Raw genomic sequence first — 16,391 nt, 5'->3', positions numbered from 1 at the left:
AAACATCAACTATACAAATCCAAATGATAAACATTAACCATCCCATGAGAGAGAGAGAGAGAGAGAGAGAGAGAGAGAGAGAGAGAGAGAGAGAGAGAGAGAGAGAGAGAGAGAGAGAGAGAGAGAGAGAGAGATTTGGAAGGAAAAACGAGGAAGAAGGGCTATAAGGGGTCTTTTACCCTAATTCAAAATGATGTCATTTGGCTTAAGCCAAACGGCGCCGTTGCATTTATATTTGTTTTACAACTTGTGTTCCCAAAATGACGATGTTTCAATTATTTAAGTGAAATGACGTCGTTTCATATAAGTATATTTGAAAAAAAAAATATACATAAGCTGACATCGGCCAGTTTAGTGGTTTTTCCTTGGGTCGAACCGCGAACTGAGCCGGTCGACATCGATTTGGCTTAAATCCTACCGCCGGCCGACCAGTTCTTTGCTAGTTTCGGCCGGTTCCTTGCTCTGGCGGCCGGTTTGATCTATTCTGATCGGTTTTCTCGGTTTTATGTACAACTCTAATTTTAATTATTGTGTAAATGACGAGAATCTAAATTATTAAAAACTGTCATATCAACTACTGATATAATAATTGAACAAATAATATGGTGCAGTATTTAATTGAATGATTCAATTTGGATAGAATACCATCTCGCTTGTTCTTGTTCTTTCTTTTTTTTTTTATGTTTTTTGGGAGTTTTGAAGCTCATTCCGTTATATCAAATCTAAAATATATGGAGGAGATTCCTCCATAATAATAATTACATCAAAAATGAATAAAGCATTTTTTGCCAATACATGTGCAAGAATATTGACACCTCTGGGGAGAATCTGTAATAGAGAGAGAGAGAGAGAGAGAGAGAGAGAGAGAGATTTCGAAGGAAAAACGAGGAAGAAGGGCTATAAGGGGTCCTTTACCCTAATTCAAAATGATGTCATTTGGCTTAAGCCAAAAGGCGCCGTTGCATTTATATTTTTTTTACAACTTGTGTTTCCAAAATGATGATGTTTTAATTATTTAAATGAAATGACGTCGTTTCATATGTATATTTGAAAAAAATATACATAAGCTGACGTCGGCCGTTTTAGTGGTTTTTCCTTTGGTCGAACCACGAACCGAGCCGGCCGATATCGATTTGGCTTAAATCCTACCGTTGGCCGACCAGTTCTCTGTTGGTTTCGGCCGGTTTGATCGGTTCATCTCGGTTTTCTCGATTTTATGTATAACCCTAATTTTAATCATTGTGTAAATGACGAGAATCTAAATTATTAAAAATTCTCATATCAACTACTGATATAATAATTGAATAAATAATATGGTTTACTATTTAATTGAATGATTCAATTTGGATAGAATACCATCTTGCTTGTTCTTGTTCTTTTTTTTTTCCTTTTTTTTTTTTTTTTTGGAGTTTTGAAGCTCATTTCATTATATCAAATTTGAAATATATGGAGGAGATTCCTCCATAATAATAATTACATCAAAAATGAATAAAGCATTTTTTGCCAATACATGTGCAAGAATATTGACATTTATTTTAACATGAAGAGCATCCCATTGTGCAAAATAAGTTCTCTCTAGCTTCAGACAAAAACATTCCTGCACTAGTCCATATAGTGTCCTCCTTTTTCAAGGCCTGTATGATTTGAAGTGAGTTCCCTTCAAGTATAATCTTTCTTAGTTCCAAATCTAGACCAAAAGTTGTTGCTTGCAATGTCCCATATGCTTTAGCCAGTAATGGATCTAGAAACAAACACATGTTTTTCCTCATAGTGGCAATAGTCCTTCCTACATAGTCTCTTACCACAACCCCAATTCCAATTTTAGATTGAATCTTACTGACAACTGCATCTCAATTTAATTTGTAAGTGTGCAGAGGAGGGGTTTTCCACAAGGCTGCAGTACTGTTACTTGGCTCTGAGGTATGACTCTTCTACTCTTTCACTTCGTCTAGCAATTACAATGTTTGATTAGTTGCATTCACTACTTTGTTAGGGTGGTTGAACTCTTTATTGAATATAAGTTCATTTTTCCTACACCAAATCTTTCTTGCTACCATTGCAAACTCATGCAACCATTTAGTTTCCATTGCATTTGACATAGCCTCTATTAGTTCTGACAGATTCTTGTGAGGGAATGAACTTTTTTGGGGTCTTTTTGAACTATGACACCCAAACATCTTTAGCAAATTCACATTCTCAAATAGCATCTTCTTCACTAAAACATATAGGGCACTTTAGACGTTTCACTATTTTCCTCTTAAACAAATTAGTCTGAGTAGGTAAAGCTTTTAAACATGTTCTCCAAAGAAAGACCCTATTCCTTGGAGTGACCTTCAAGTTCCAAATTAGTTGCCACACATTTTGAAATATGTTACTGCTTGAGGCATCTTTGCTACCAAAAACAGTTTTTATTGCATGTGGTAGGCACTCTTAATAGTAAACAAACTAGTATAAGTCCCTTTCTAGATTAGCTTATCTAGGCTATTAGAGGAACTAAAAGGGATTTATATTATCAATTCTGCTTCTTCCTTCTCAAAAATCTATTCCATTAGCTTAGTTTTTCATTTCTTCTCACCTTCCTCAATTAGCTCCTTAACTTTGGCCTTTCTATCCGATAGCAACACAGGACTGTGAACCTTTGATGGTGTGAGCTTTGATAGCCATTTATCATCCCAAATACAAATTGTTTCACCCATGCTTATTCTCCAATAAGTTTTAGTTTCAACTAGATACCTGGCTACCAGAATACTCCTCCAAATATAAGAAAGCTTTTGTCCCAATCTAGCACTAAAAAAGGAAGATTCTTGAAAATACTTGGCCTTTAATACTTTAGTTGCTAGAGATTTAGGGTGTTGAATCAGCCTTTAGCCTTGTTTAGCAAGTAGTGCAAGGTAAAACCTTCCAAATCTCGAAACCCCGTACCTCCTGTTGATTTAGCCTTTCCCATTATACTCTATAAGACCCAATGAGTCTTTCTCTTAGCCTCTTGCTGCCCCCACTAGAAATTTTGCATAACACTATTGATATTTTTTAACAATTTGCTAGGCAGCTTGAAAACACTCATACTATATGTTGGGAGAGCTTGCACCATAGCCTCAAGGAAAATTTCATTTTTCGCTTGAGACAGTGGTTTTATCTTTTGACCACTTATTCTCATTCTCACTCTATACAGAATACTTCTAAAAGACTTCTCCCTTGCTTTGACATATAACTGTTGGCAACCCAAGATATTTCTCATATGCCATTGTTGATCTCACACTAGCAATGCTGAGAAGGAAATCTTGAGTTTCCTTGGTTATGTTTCTAGTGAATTGGATTGAAGTCTTTTCTAGGTTCAATCTTTGTCCCGAAGCTTTTTTATAAACTTTGAGGATCCTAGAAAGCCTGCTCCATTTTATAGCATTAGTCTTGCAAAACAAAAGATTATCATCAACTTAAAATAGATGAGAGAGTCTAGGGGAGGTTTAAGGGTAGAGATGAGAATTTTAAGTTTGAGATGAAAGTTTAAAATATTAGTTTTAGTAATATTATTATATTGGGATTTGAAAAAGTTGTATTGGCATTTGAAAAAGTTAAATTATTTATTATATTTTGTATAGAGATTTGGGAAATGTGTAATAATGAGATGAAAATTTTAAATTTGAGATGAGAATTTTGGATTTCCTAACTGTTCTTCTATCAAAAGGAACCCCAGTAATCACTCCATCCTCTTGCAAAACCATCTCACTTGTTCATTCACATTTCAAACAACTTTATACAATAATTATATTTTATGTATGAAAAGTGTTGGGGCTGTATACAAATCTTATAAAATGGAATTTACATGCTCCTGACTTAATATAATACTTCAGTGTGTAAATTTTCTTTTGTAAGACTTTTGCATATAAATATACTTCCGGCCTTTACACATTTATACATTAGGAATGATTAGTACACCATTGTCTCACCATTATCTAATCAATTGAAGTAATAGTGTTAAATAAATTTAGATCAATCATTGTTTAAAGCATTTACACGTACGTTTGAACTTTTAAGAACTTTCCCACGAGCAACATTAAAATGGTCTTTCAATTCAGATAATATCATTTGCAGATGTGTGTGTATATATATAGGTATGATTTTGATTAATTTATAAGATTTAAATTTTAAAATTTATTTTTTAAATCAAATTATATATGCCATATAAATATTAATTTATTGGATGCGCTTTATACACTATAGTTCTTATACTGTCCTACACCGTACACATGATGAGGAAAAAAAATTAAAAAAATAAAAAATAAAAATAGGTGTGTGGTGTAGACCCGCTGCTGAAAAGAATATAATATTATATATAATCATGGAGTGTACGTATACAATACTCTCCGTATATTTTATTTGAAAAAAAGTGAGATTTATTACTATAAAAATAATTTTTTATGTAAAATCTAGATTTATCCACCTTTTAAAAAAGAAGTACGCATGAAATTACATATTTTTAAATTGTAAATATCATTTCTTATATATACACGTACACATATATATATGACTGTAACCTACGGTTCGAATGTACGTTTGAGATAAAGTACACAATACATATACATCCAAATTCAAGTAGTTTACCATTTGATGATATTACTCTAATCCGATTCGTATATAGATATAGTAAGTTCTGATCACTTGATGATGATCGTGCTTATCAACTTGATTCTTGATGATCATCATTATCATGATCTGCATGGATGCATGGCCGCGCAGTAGTATTTTGAAGTACTACTGCTCAGTAGTACTTTCCAATCCGAATGGACGTGATCAGCAACAAGCAGCATCTACTTTTTTGTTGTTTTTACTAATTTAATTAACACGTGGCGTACTAGATCACAATTAATTATGCAAACTTTATCTACCCAATATATATATATATATATCGTCTGCAAAAGAGGCCATGAGAGAAGAAATTAGTAGTTGTTTGGATTCTTAATTTTCGGCCGTACGTAATTTGATCAGGTCTCTACCAGTCTGATATTACAATTACCACATGATCTAGGCTACTTGAGTCGTGGTTTCAATCTACTACTTCTACTTAATTATTATTCAATCTTATCTCCTTTTCTTTCCTTGTAATGATAATGTACGAAAAGTCTACAAATTGATATGATTTTATATAATATATTAGATTTATTTTACGATAAAAATAACTTTATAATTATATCAACTCACGTCAATCTGTAAATTTAGAAATTGTCTTTAAGTTTAAAATATTTCTCTTATTTTATTTTTTTTATATTTGATTTTATAATTATCATTGATCAAGTCGATTGATATGAATACACATTTAAACAACGGTATAGGTTAAGATTAAAAGTAATTAAAATATATGGCATAATTAACAAATAATTTAGATAATTTAAGATCAGAAAAAGTAGCGGTTGATCTACTATTTTCTATGAAGTTGACTTTGCTCCCACCACCTTTGTACGTGCCGTCTAGAATTGGCATGAATACGCGGGGGAGAGAATTTTGCAGTGTTGATATTCCCAATTCATTCTCTCTTATCCTTTCTAATTTCTCTTAAGGTTAGTTTTGACCCATTAAACAGTCCTATATTGAGAGTGAGTGTACGGGTATATATATACATGTATGGTAAGAGCTAACTGCAAGTTACACATATTGAAGAAACAAAGAACTGCAGGAATTTGTCGAAACTCTGGCTACTGATACGTACTGATCAGAAAGAATAGAGATTGAAGTCATGATGTCCATGAAGATATCGTGGCTATTTCACAGCTTGTTGGTGTTCAGCTTGTCTTTGGCTCTAATTGGCTTCGTTCATGGCGGTAACGTAACGTATGATGGCAGATCTTTGATCATCAATGGCGAACACAAGCTTCTCTTCTCCGGCTCAATTCACTATACTCGTAGCACTCCAGATGTACTTGCTCTTTCCACTTTTTCTTTTTCCTTCGTAAAAATTCATGTACTTTTTAGAGTTTGGAGGAACGAGATCAATGGAGAAAATTAATGAAAACAACCATGCATGCAGTTCTTGTTTTGGTTAGGTAGGACATTGAGCATGACGAACGAAATGAAGGAAAACATTATTCACATAAGGAATAACCCAAAACACGCAATGTATACAGAAGTAGTATGCAGTTGATCATGATCAGGCCGATAACCTGCGAAGTTTTGTTATCGTTATTTCCATAATGGGAATTTAGTTTATTTTCACTAGTTGAGGTACTTCCTGGTTGCATTTGTCATGACTTGCATGTTTTTAAGAGAGGTCAGGCAGAAAATAAACCAAATATATCAAACACGTCTAAGAAAAGCATATATATATGGTTACGTCTGAGGTTTTTTTCCCACTCTTTGTATATATATGTTTTGGATTTTAACAAAAACATGCTGCAGTGACTTGTTTAATTTGTCTCACTTGTATAAAGACAAAAGCTTGATCCAGCCAAGTCATCAAGCCCTTATCTTTCTCATGATCTTCTATGGTTTCAATGGTCTTTTCTGCTTGTTCCTTGATCATGCTTAGATGGATTATAAAAATATTATCTATCATCATTTTAATCATCGTCGTTTTATCGTTACTTGACGTGGACCAAATGATTAACGGTGTATGCCCTTATGTTAATTCTATTGCAGATGTGGCCACATTTGATAGCCAAAGCCAAAATGGGAGGAATAGATGTAATCCAAACCTATGTGTTTTGGAACCTTCATGAGCCACAGCAAGGACATGTAAGACCCTGACCACCCCCCCTCCTCTCTCTCTCTCTCTCTCTCTCTCTCTCTCTCTCTCTCTCTCTCTCTCTCTCTCTCTCTCTCTCGATATAACGTACACATTTGCAGCTTTGCTAATGCCTATAGCTATATATATGATGGTTTTAATGAATGTAATTTGCAGTTTGATTTTAGTGGAGGACGTGATTTAGTTCTATTCATTAAGGAAATCCAAAAACAGGGTCTCTATGCATGCCTTCGAGTGGGACCCTTCATCGAGGGTGAATGGTCTTATGGGTAAATTAAGCAACTCTCCTACTACGTACTTCTCCTCTATGTGCAATATGCAAACTCAAAAACACACGTACATTTGTGTGTAGACTTTGCGTATGTTTGTGTGTATGCATATATATTCTTTCTAGATAGTGTGAAAGACACATTTTTTATGTCGTTGACATAGTGTTTTCGATTTTGCTAGAGATTCTACCATGTCATTAGTGTAAAGGATGTGTCTTCTACACTGTCTTGCAAATATAATTTTCGAGTATGATTGATAGTTGTGGTGTGCAGGGGTCTACCATTTTGGTTGCGTGATGTTCCGGGCATTGTGTTCCGAACTGATAATGAACCATTCAAGGTATTTACTTTTATATGATCTCTAAACTCCCTCTATTTCATAACCCATATATGTCCTGAATGAAACAATATTACTAATAAACTGTTCTCTGTTCCCTGTTTTGTCAATGCATGGAAGTTTCACATGCAAAGGTTTGCAAAGAAGATAGTCGACATGATGAAATCAGAGAGATTGTATGCTTCCCAAGGAGGGCCGATTATACTATCACAGGTTAATTAAATTCGTAATTATGAGAAGTAAAGAAAAAGTAAACATTTGAGATTTGTTTAAATAGCACCATTTTCGTGATTTACAAAGTGTACGTACGTATGCATGCATGAATGCAGATCGAGAACGAGTACAAGCTGGTGGAAGCAGCTTTTCGTGAGAGAGGGCCAGCTTACATTCGTTGGGCTGCAAAAATGGCTGTAGGGCTTGAAACGGGTGTGCCCTGGGTTATGTGTAAGCAAGATGATGCCCCCGATCCAGTGGTTAGTTTGCTTTCCTTTGTAAATTGGTTTCATGGTTTCAGGGAATCAGGAACAAACTTGGAAAAATAGAAGATTCCGCACTTCTTTTTTCAGATCTGGGTTCTTTTTTCTTGAACCAGTATGAGAACTGCATTGATCTGATACTGCGCTGCCTCTTTCTGTTTAAATTTCATATGTATGAATCATAGAGACTTTTCTTTCCACAAATCGTTGTTGTGTTTTATTTTTCTCTTCTTGATTTTGTTATATCAAATGATCCTTAGCTTTTCATGATTTTTTTTGATGAATTAATTTACAGATAAATACATGCAATGGCATGCGATGTGGAGAAACATTTGCAGGACCCAACTCACCCAATAAACCAGCATTATGGACTGAGAACTGGACAAGTTTGTATGTTCTCATTATATTGATCTATATCTGCAATCATTTTTTTAGCCCTCTTTTTAGGCAAAGTTGACACTGAAAACACATTGGAAAACAGAAATCAAATACCGAATTAATGCCTTGAGTTTTCTTTGAAGCTTTCAAACATATGGTGAAAAACCCTACCTGAGATCTGCGAAAGATATTGCATTCCATGCTGCATTGTTCATTGCAAAGAAAAGAGGAAGCTACATAAACTATTACATGGTGTGATAGTCTCTCTCTCTCTATCTCTCTCTCTGTTCAGCTTAACATCTTTCCCCCTAACGACATATTTTCCTCACAGTATCATGGAGGTACCAATTTTGGAAGAACAGGCTCTGAATATGTAACCACAAGTTATTATGATAATGCTCCTCTGGATGAGTACGGTACGTTTTATTTGCAAGTCTTGTTTTACTCATAATTATTTGAGTTTGTAATTGACTTGTTTACTTAATGAGTTCAGGTCTACTTAGCCAACCCAAGTGGGGTCATCTCAAGGAATTACATGCTGCAATAAAATTATGTTCAGAGCCTTTACTTTCAGGAACACAATCTACTGTTTCTTTGGGTCAGCAACAAGAAGTAAGAACATAAAGTAGTAACTCCTGTGTATTCTTTTCCTAGTATTTCTGTTCCAAAAACCATATATATATATTGTCCGTTTTGATATTTTCCTCCTTTTTTTATTTTTATTTTTATTTTATTTTTATTTTTTTATTATCATTCTTTTGGACTGTACAGGCTTATGTCTTCAAAATGGACTCCGAAGAATGTGCTGCCTTTCTGGTGAACAATGGCAAGAGAAGTGTCAATGCTCTCTTTAATAATTTTACTTATGATTTACCTCCAAATTCAATCAGTATCCTACCAGATTGCAAGACCACAGTTTTCAACACTGCAAAGGTAAGACTCAAATGCACACAATGCATTTCTAGTATTAACAATTCCATATGCTTGATGTCTCTGCGTTCCAGTTCCACATAATAGAATCAGAAAACATAAGAGATACACTTGACAATAAGTGCTTAATCAATAAACAACAACAAACTATAAACTATTTCAAAAGCAGTTTCACATTTTTTAACTTGCTCCTGCAACAGGTAAGCACACAATATGATAAAAGATCAGTGATCTCGAGCCAAAATTTCAAACAATGGAGCGAGTACAAAGAAGTCATCCCCAAATTCCAGGACACTTCATTACGAGCGAATACACTGTTAGAGCAAATGAGTACAACAAAAGCTGCGTCTGATTATCTTTGGTACACTTTCAGGTAAAGTTAATTTAAAGTCAATATAGTTGACTTGAAGTGAAAGTTGGCTGAATAGGACTAAGCCTTATGCTACTAAAATGAATGTTATCGACGATATACATGCAGGTTTCAGAATGAAAACTCAAATGCTCAATCTGTACTTAATGTTGGATCCCGCAGCCACATTCTCCATGCATTTGTAAATGGCGAGTTCGTAGGCAAGTGTCATGTTTCCTTGATTTCTTTTCAAGTAATTGGTGGATCACAAATATGAACGTGTGAATTCTACATATAATAACAAATTCAGTACGCCTCTTCCACGTGGAAATTTATGCAATTTGTGAGCTTCTCTTTTCAAGATTTGTGGAAGTGATGGCTTGCATTTTCTTACTCATCATATTATCCACACCTTTAAGTGTGCAAGGAAGACTGCTTCATTCATAATTTTTCCTTCTTCCCTTCGAAGCCTTTTCATTCCATACTACAACAAGCCTTTTCACTAAGCTTTCAACACAGTGCCTTGTTGTTTTGTCTTTTTCAATGAAAACAATACGCTTCAACATGTCTATTTTCCTCCCGACTATTGTCTACTAGAACCTGTTAACAAGTACTTTCTTTGATATATCACAATTTCACAAGCAAATTTAACTTTACTCTGTTATTCTTTAGGATCTGCACATGGTAGTCACAACAGCAGGAGCAGAGCTTTCTCCCTGGAGAATAACATAACATTAGGAAAGGGGACAAACTACATCTCCTTACTTAGTGTCATGGTTGGCTTGCCGGTAATTTTCGATCTCATTTCTCTCATTCTCCCCACTAGTTTTTACTTTTTATGTATCATGACTAACGGAAACGAGACCCAAACAATGACCTAATATGGCCTCTCCTAGCAATTCAGTAACACGGGCAAGTAAAATATTTCATTTTGATGAAAAGCAAGATTAGAACCTTTGAAGAAAGAAATTTTAGCTTATTTCAGGAAATTGTCAACAATAGCCAGGGAGAGTGTCAGTGAAACAAGCAAGCAGTACTGATTCTTTTATGTAACAATATAAAACGGATATAATTACACACAAATGCTTGTTTCCTCATGCGTCAAATTTATTTCCATATGAAGGATTGGGGAGCATATCTGGAGCACAGAGTTGCAGGCTTACGCAGAGTAAGAGTTCAAGGCAGAGATTTCACTAACTTCCCATGGGGATATCAGGTAATTCACTGATAGCTGTAAAATGCTGCCTGCGTTCATTACATAGAACATTCAAAAGTAATATCTTGTAATGTGCTTTCTCATTTATAGTTTTGAGCCTTTTTGTTTCTAAAAAGTTATTTGCAAATACATAAAGTTTTCAAGAGATTTCAACATGTCAATTTGAGATGAATTAAAGGAAAATTCAACAATGCCACATCATTATTTAAGCATATCTTCTCATTATAGAAATTCAATTATTTTTATTTTTATTGGCACTGGGTGTTCAAGAACAAAGTCTCGACTAATCCCGCGGGTACACAGGCTAGAAAATTCAATTTTATTATTGGTAACTTCTCCTCGTTTTTCCATAAATCTCAGTATAATATCATATTAATCTCAGATGATCTTTTGGGTGTCCGACCCACCATTCAAAATTCATATGATTTATCATCACTTATTAAGCATTTTGTTTTGGCATCAATTTGATGTGTCATATCTATTGTGACCATTCTACTGCTCAGGTTAATTCTAATGGGTGGCGTTTCTGCAGGTTGGGTTGTTAGGAGAGAAACTACAAATTTATACAAATCTTGGATCGAGTAAAATTCAATGGAGTGGTGTTGGAAGGTCTACTCAACAACGACTTACATGGTATAAGGTAGGAATACTAAAGCTAATTTTTACCCTAATAATTATCGGTTCAGTTCATGCATGATGTGCAACAAGATGTAAGGTTTTCTCTCATTTTAATCCTTTTTGTTTTCACATCTTTCTATCAGAATCAATAACATATCTGATTTTAATAACCATTACATGTCTTAAATACATGAATTAACCAAATATTTTCTATTGTGGTTGAATACAAGACTGTATTCGATGCACCTGCTGGAAATGAACCTCTTGCATTGAACCTTGGTTCCATGGGAAAGGGAGAAGTTTGGATCAATGGCCAGAGCATCGGCCGATATTGGGTATCATACCACACCTCAGATGGAAATCCCTCACAAACATGGTAACCTATGGAAATTTTTTTTTTTCTTGATTTTATTGTGTAAATATTCTTACTATATATCCTCTCCAGAGAACAACAGTTTCTATTGTGAAAATTGTAACCCTTCTGCTAAAGAAGTGTTCTATAAAGAACAGTTTCTTGATGTTGTAAAACACTTATGTTAGGACTTCTGTTTTAGGTACAATGTGCCTCGATCCTTTCTCAAGCCCAAGGATAACCTATTAGTTCTACTTGAAGAAGAAAATGGGAACCCCTTTGGGATATCCCTGGATACAATTTCAAGAACAAAAGTATGTGGCTTTGTGTCTGATTCCAACTTGCCCCCAGCTAATTCCTGGATGAGAGACAACTCAAGCGGAATAATCTATCAAAAGAAACCTCATGGAAGACCAGCACTTCGTCTCCAGTGTCCTCCAAATAGTACCATATCAAAGATCTTATTTGCAAGCTTTGGAACACCTTTAGGGGATTGTGAGAATCATGCTATTGGAAGCTGTCACTCATCTAATTCCAGAACCATTATAGAAAAGGTGAGCTTCTGTAACTTATTTCCAAGTAATATGTTTTTCATTTATGTTGCAGTTCATGAAATCAATGTGGAGTAATTTGACTAATAATTCTCTTTTTAATTTTAATGTAACTTCGCAGGCCTGTCTAAGGAAGAGTAAATGTTCCATCATTGTATCAAATCATACTTTTGGTGGTGATCCATGCCCTGGCAAGCCTAAAGCTCTATTGGTTGATGCACAATGCGCGTGACCCTGGATAAATTTGTACCATTTCCATGGGGAAAGAAAGATTAGTACTATCAACTCCTATTTTTTATCTGTAGATATGTAAAGAAGGTAATAGATTGCATATTATCGTTGAATTATGAGTTCTTTTATCTATGAATGAAAGGAACAATTTTTAGTTTAGTAAATATATGCTTTTAGAACTTCAAAACGAATGTTCAATACAAGTACACAAGCAGTTCAAGAAATACAGCTCTCCAGAAAAGGAAAAAGATAGAAATCTTGAAGACTAGGTACAGCTGGATCACTTCCAAAGTTGAAGGGTGTTGAAAAAAAAAGCTCTAAAAGCTCCAACATTGACTTCCCACAATCCCCGAAACTGCTGTCATTTCTCTTTTCATATACTTCACATTAGGCAAGATGGAACCATCTTCTTGGCCAGAGTCATTCGATCAAATTTGTTTGTTAAACAGGGGCTATTACTTCATTATGAATTACAGAACATCGATGTAGACAATCAAATACTGAGAGTTTTTTTGTTTTGATAGGGTAATCAAATACTAACAATTTTGACCAAAAGAACGTTAAAACTAGAGTCAGCTTGGATAGGTTTATCTCTTGTATAACTTCTTGTTTTACTTGGGCTATGCCTATTCATTTTAATACTATCGTTTACGTATCAAAAAAAAATGTACAATGAATGACAGTACAATTAGCCAGCTTAAGAACCTTTTTTTTTTTAATCAGCAAAGGAGATTTTATCAATGAAAATAGGCAGAACTGATTTACCTGTAATCCTCAGAAACCATTGCTAACCGCTCCCAATTCGGAAACTGGTGGAACTCAAAGCCTTCCACGGTCCCCATATAATTCCGCAGAGACGAAATAAAGTCCACCACTTTGGTAATTGTTATCACCATATTGTTCGAGGAACACAGAAACGGTATCAAACACTTGAGCGGGACCGTTTTGTCTGAGCACCCGGCCACAGCCCAAATGGCCCGCCAGCTCGGGTCCGAGCCGAAAGACTTCCCAGATGTCACTGAGAGAAATAACCACGTTGCGAACATCGAGCAGAGCCATCCTGGCGTTGTTGGTCTCGGCGTCGGAGGTGTTGTGTGGTGGATGAACTAGTTGGACACGTTGTCATCTTGGAGGTGCTTCGGGGAAACGAGGTGGGACTCGACGACACCAGGGAACTGAAGAGAATAGGATGGTTCCCACCGTTTCCGGCGGCGAAAGTGAGGGTCAGGACTCAGGAAGAGCTCCGATCGGCTGAGACCGAGTTGAACCCATTTGGGTGCAGTAATGGATTTGGATATGGATACGAGTGGCTTTGGTTGTAGAGAGCGATGCCGTGGGAGGTGACTGGTGAGGACCCGAGGTGGGTCTGGGCCTCTTAATGATTGGGAGGGAGCCCAGTGTCAATGGGTACACGCAAATGGTGGTTTCGGATCGCTAGTGCCTAGTCTCGTGGCCATCTCGATAGAGTTCGTTCGGGGCCCCAGGTGTCGGTAGCCGGCACCCCGCTAACCGCCCCCGTCAGCCCCGCCCCGTCCTTTTATATATATATAATTTTATTTTTCAGTTCCGCTTCTAAGCAGTCGGGCTATTTTTTGTTGTTTAACAGTCTTCCACACAGATGCTGCCACCTCATGAATTATACCAAATTTACAGTACACCCGTTCACATGGAAATTCTGTCATATGGGAAAGAGAAGGAGACACTCATTCATGATAGGAAAATCGATCCAGACGTGCTTCCAGTTTCACCGCCGCACAATAGAAAAGCAGAGTTCCACTGCCACTACTACACAGCCACCAATTCGACGCCATCTCAGTTCCACCGCCGTATGATAGAACCCACATTAGCCCCTCCACATCAATTCCGAATTTGGAAGCCATTACACACACTCACATACATAGATAGAAAGTGCACTACGTTTAGCCTCTGTTAACCCACCCCCAAAGCCCCAAAGCACGCCACGACCCTTTGCCAGAAAAAAAAAAAAAATGGCTACACCATGAGACAATCGAGCATTGCATGGCACCGCAAGGAAAGCACACCGCGAAGCCCCATGTCTAACTTCCGTAGCCAGCGTTGAACCTCCATAAAAATAGCCCAGACGTCGTGTCCCAAACGCCTAACAAACCTCTGTTTTTGAGGAGCAAAAACAGAGCATAATTTCTTCTTTCTTCCTAACACCACCACCGATAGCACCAGCACCACCGTAACACACAAATCTCATTTTTTTTTCATACTCAACAAAAAGCAAAAAAAAAAAGCAAAAGATTGGTGAGCGCCCAACTCGATTTCTCCATTTCATGACGATGAAACAAATGGCTAGTAGCCCTATTTGTATTCGGTCTGGAAAGAAATTTAAAAAGGGGAAAAGAGAGAAAGAGAGTAAGGCCATAAAAGCCATGGCGGCTTCCTTATCGACCACGAATTTGAAACCCTCGGTGTTGATCAGCTTCACCGTGTCCTTTTTTTTTCATCTTCGTGCGTGCTCTCTCCCTTGCTCTAAGTTGTATGCATCCGATAATTTTGATTTCATCCAATCTGGCCAATACCTCACTCTCTCACACAGAAACCAGATTGGTCATAACATTATTGTTGGAGACGGTGCTCCTTTGGGCGAGCAGTTCGAGGGGTGCGACGGCTGCAAAGACTAAGAGCAACGCGAGAGATGGCTGTGTCGGCAAGGCATGCGATGGTCTGGGCGTGGCCGTGTCGGCGAGGGTTCGTGCGAGGGGTCCGATGAGAGGGATGCCAAGCTAGTGAATGAGAATTTCCAATTCTCTCAAATGCGGCCACATGAAACATATGGTGTGATGTCTATATGTCATCACAGAATTGGGGGCTATTATTTGAGGGTTAATAGCCCAACCGGTTATAAGATATTCTTTTTTTTTTTTATAAATTTATAGAAATACTTATATAATTAAATATAATATATATAGCTATATACAATTTATTTAAGATTAAAAGTTATATTTAAGTTATTGGACTTTGTGACCTCTTAGGATTTCAAACTCTTATGTAAATCCGTAACTATTCTGCTCGATTATTAAGATTTTTTATATGAAAATTTTAAATTTTAAGATGAAATATTAAAATATTAAATTTTAATATTATTATTATTTTAAGATTTAAAAAAAATTAAGAAAAAGTTGAATTGTTTATTATATTTTATACGAGAATTTGAAAAGATTGTAATGATGAGATGAAAATTTTATATTTGAGATGAGAAATCTTGATGGTCAAACCAAACCTAAATGTGTAAATTTATATATGTCATGTTCATCATGGATCAACTAAATAAAAAAAATATAATAAAACTATTCAACTAAAGTGAAAAGATCTAATATATTAAATATACCAGATAAAAAAAAGTAGAGGGAGTGGAAGCAACAATCAAAGAGAAATCTTTCTTGAGACATATCTGTAAAATATTATATAAAAATAAATAAATATATATATATATATATTAAAAAATAGCTGATGTTACAATTAAGCATAGAGCATAAAAGATGGAAAAGAAATTAGAAACTAGCGTGTCTTCGCTGGGCATCGGTGGATCGAAGCACAGAGGCAGGGCTTGAAGGCAGCGACGAGACAATAAACAATCCACCCCAATGTTAGGGACCTCGGTCTAATCTCTAAACACTATGGTTGTCTAGATCCGTTTCACCAAACTATGACCGATGAGCCTATCCTTCTTGCTCGCCTTCTTACTTGAGTCTAGACTTGAGTGATGAGATTTGGTGAATATGGATGATGAGTGTTTGTGGTTTGTCAATTAGATCTTGGTGGGATGGTATGGTGTATGGGATGATGATGGTATGGTAGGGTATGATAATGGTATGGTATGGTATGATGATGGCCGAATGGTGTGATTAGGCTATGGTAGGCGCCTCTTGGGTGGTATTATGGTAATTATGGAAGTGAGGCTAGAGTTTAAGGTTTCCT

The 16,391-nt window shown here is 36.1% G+C and overlaps 2 protein-coding genes across 3 annotated transcripts; one reads left to right on the top strand and one right to left on the bottom strand.

Moving 5' to 3' along the window:
• Window positions 1–5,632: 5,632 nt before the first annotated feature.
• On the top strand, window positions 5,633–12,636 carry LOC122299362 (beta-galactosidase 16). Its single transcript, XM_043109595.1, has 19 exons — window positions 5,633–5,911; window positions 6,631–6,726; window positions 6,893–7,005; window positions 7,279–7,345; window positions 7,463–7,555; window positions 7,672–7,815; window positions 8,114–8,208; window positions 8,340–8,448; window positions 8,528–8,612; window positions 8,690–8,808; window positions 8,968–9,129; window positions 9,327–9,499; window positions 9,605–9,696; window positions 10,148–10,263; window positions 10,599–10,691; window positions 11,224–11,331; window positions 11,540–11,685; window positions 11,864–12,215; window positions 12,334–12,636. The coding sequence occupies exons 1-19, from the start codon at window positions 5,732–5,734 to the stop codon at window positions 12,442–12,444; spliced, it is 2,454 nt and encodes an 817-aa protein (XP_042965529.1). The 5' UTR covers window positions 5,633–5,731; the 3' UTR covers window positions 12,445–12,636.
• Window positions 9,400–13,940, bottom strand: LOC122299361 (N-glycosylase/DNA lyase OGG1-like). 2 transcript variants are annotated; one of them, XM_043109594.1, is made up of 2 exons: window positions 13,209–13,940; window positions 9,400–10,191 (listed from the first exon to the last, which is right to left on the bottom strand). In XM_043109594.1, exons 1-2 carry the CDS (start codon window positions 13,487–13,489, stop codon window positions 10,164–10,166), a joined length of 309 nt encoding a protein of 102 aa, XP_042965528.1. In that variant the 5' UTR covers window positions 13,490–13,940; the 3' UTR covers window positions 9,400–10,163. The 2 variants fall into 2 exon arrangements, with proteins under 2 accessions (XP_042965528.1, XP_042965527.1); XM_043109593.1 differs by lacking the exon at window positions 9,400–10,191 and adding an exon at window positions 10,431–10,720 and having other exon boundaries at window positions 13,209–13,923.
• Between the last annotated feature and the right edge of the window lie 2,451 nt (window positions 13,941–16,391).

This window comes from Carya illinoinensis, chromosome 16, assembly GCF_018687715.1.
Source record: "Carya illinoinensis cultivar Pawnee chromosome 16, C.illinoinensisPawnee_v1, whole genome shotgun sequence".
Classification (NCBI taxonomy): Eukaryota; Viridiplantae; Streptophyta; class Magnoliopsida; order Fagales; family Juglandaceae; genus Carya; species Carya illinoinensis.
The sequence above is the reverse complement of the archived record's forward strand: the minus strand, read 5'-3'. Positions and strand labels throughout refer to the sequence as shown.

Coding starts and splice junctions, on each gene's coding strand:
- LOC122299362 (XM_043109595.1), top strand. CDS start 5,732: ATGATGTCCATGAAGATATCGTGGCTATTTCACAGCTTGTTGGTGTTC. Junction 8,209..8,339: donor ACTGAGAACTGGACAAGTTT/GTATGTTCTCAT, acceptor TTTTCTTTGAAG/CTTTCAAACATATGGTGAAA. Junction 8,449..8,527: donor GCTACATAAACTATTACATG/GTGTGATAGTCT, acceptor TTTTCCTCACAG/TATCATGGAGGTACCAATTT.
- LOC122299361 (XM_043109593.1), bottom strand. CDS start 13,489: ATGTTCGCAACGTGGTTATTTCTCTCAGTGACATCTGGGAAGTCTTTC. Junction 10,721..13,208: donor ATGGTTTCTGAGGATTACAG/GTAAATCAGTTC, acceptor TAATGAACGCAG/GCAGCATTTTACAGCTATCA.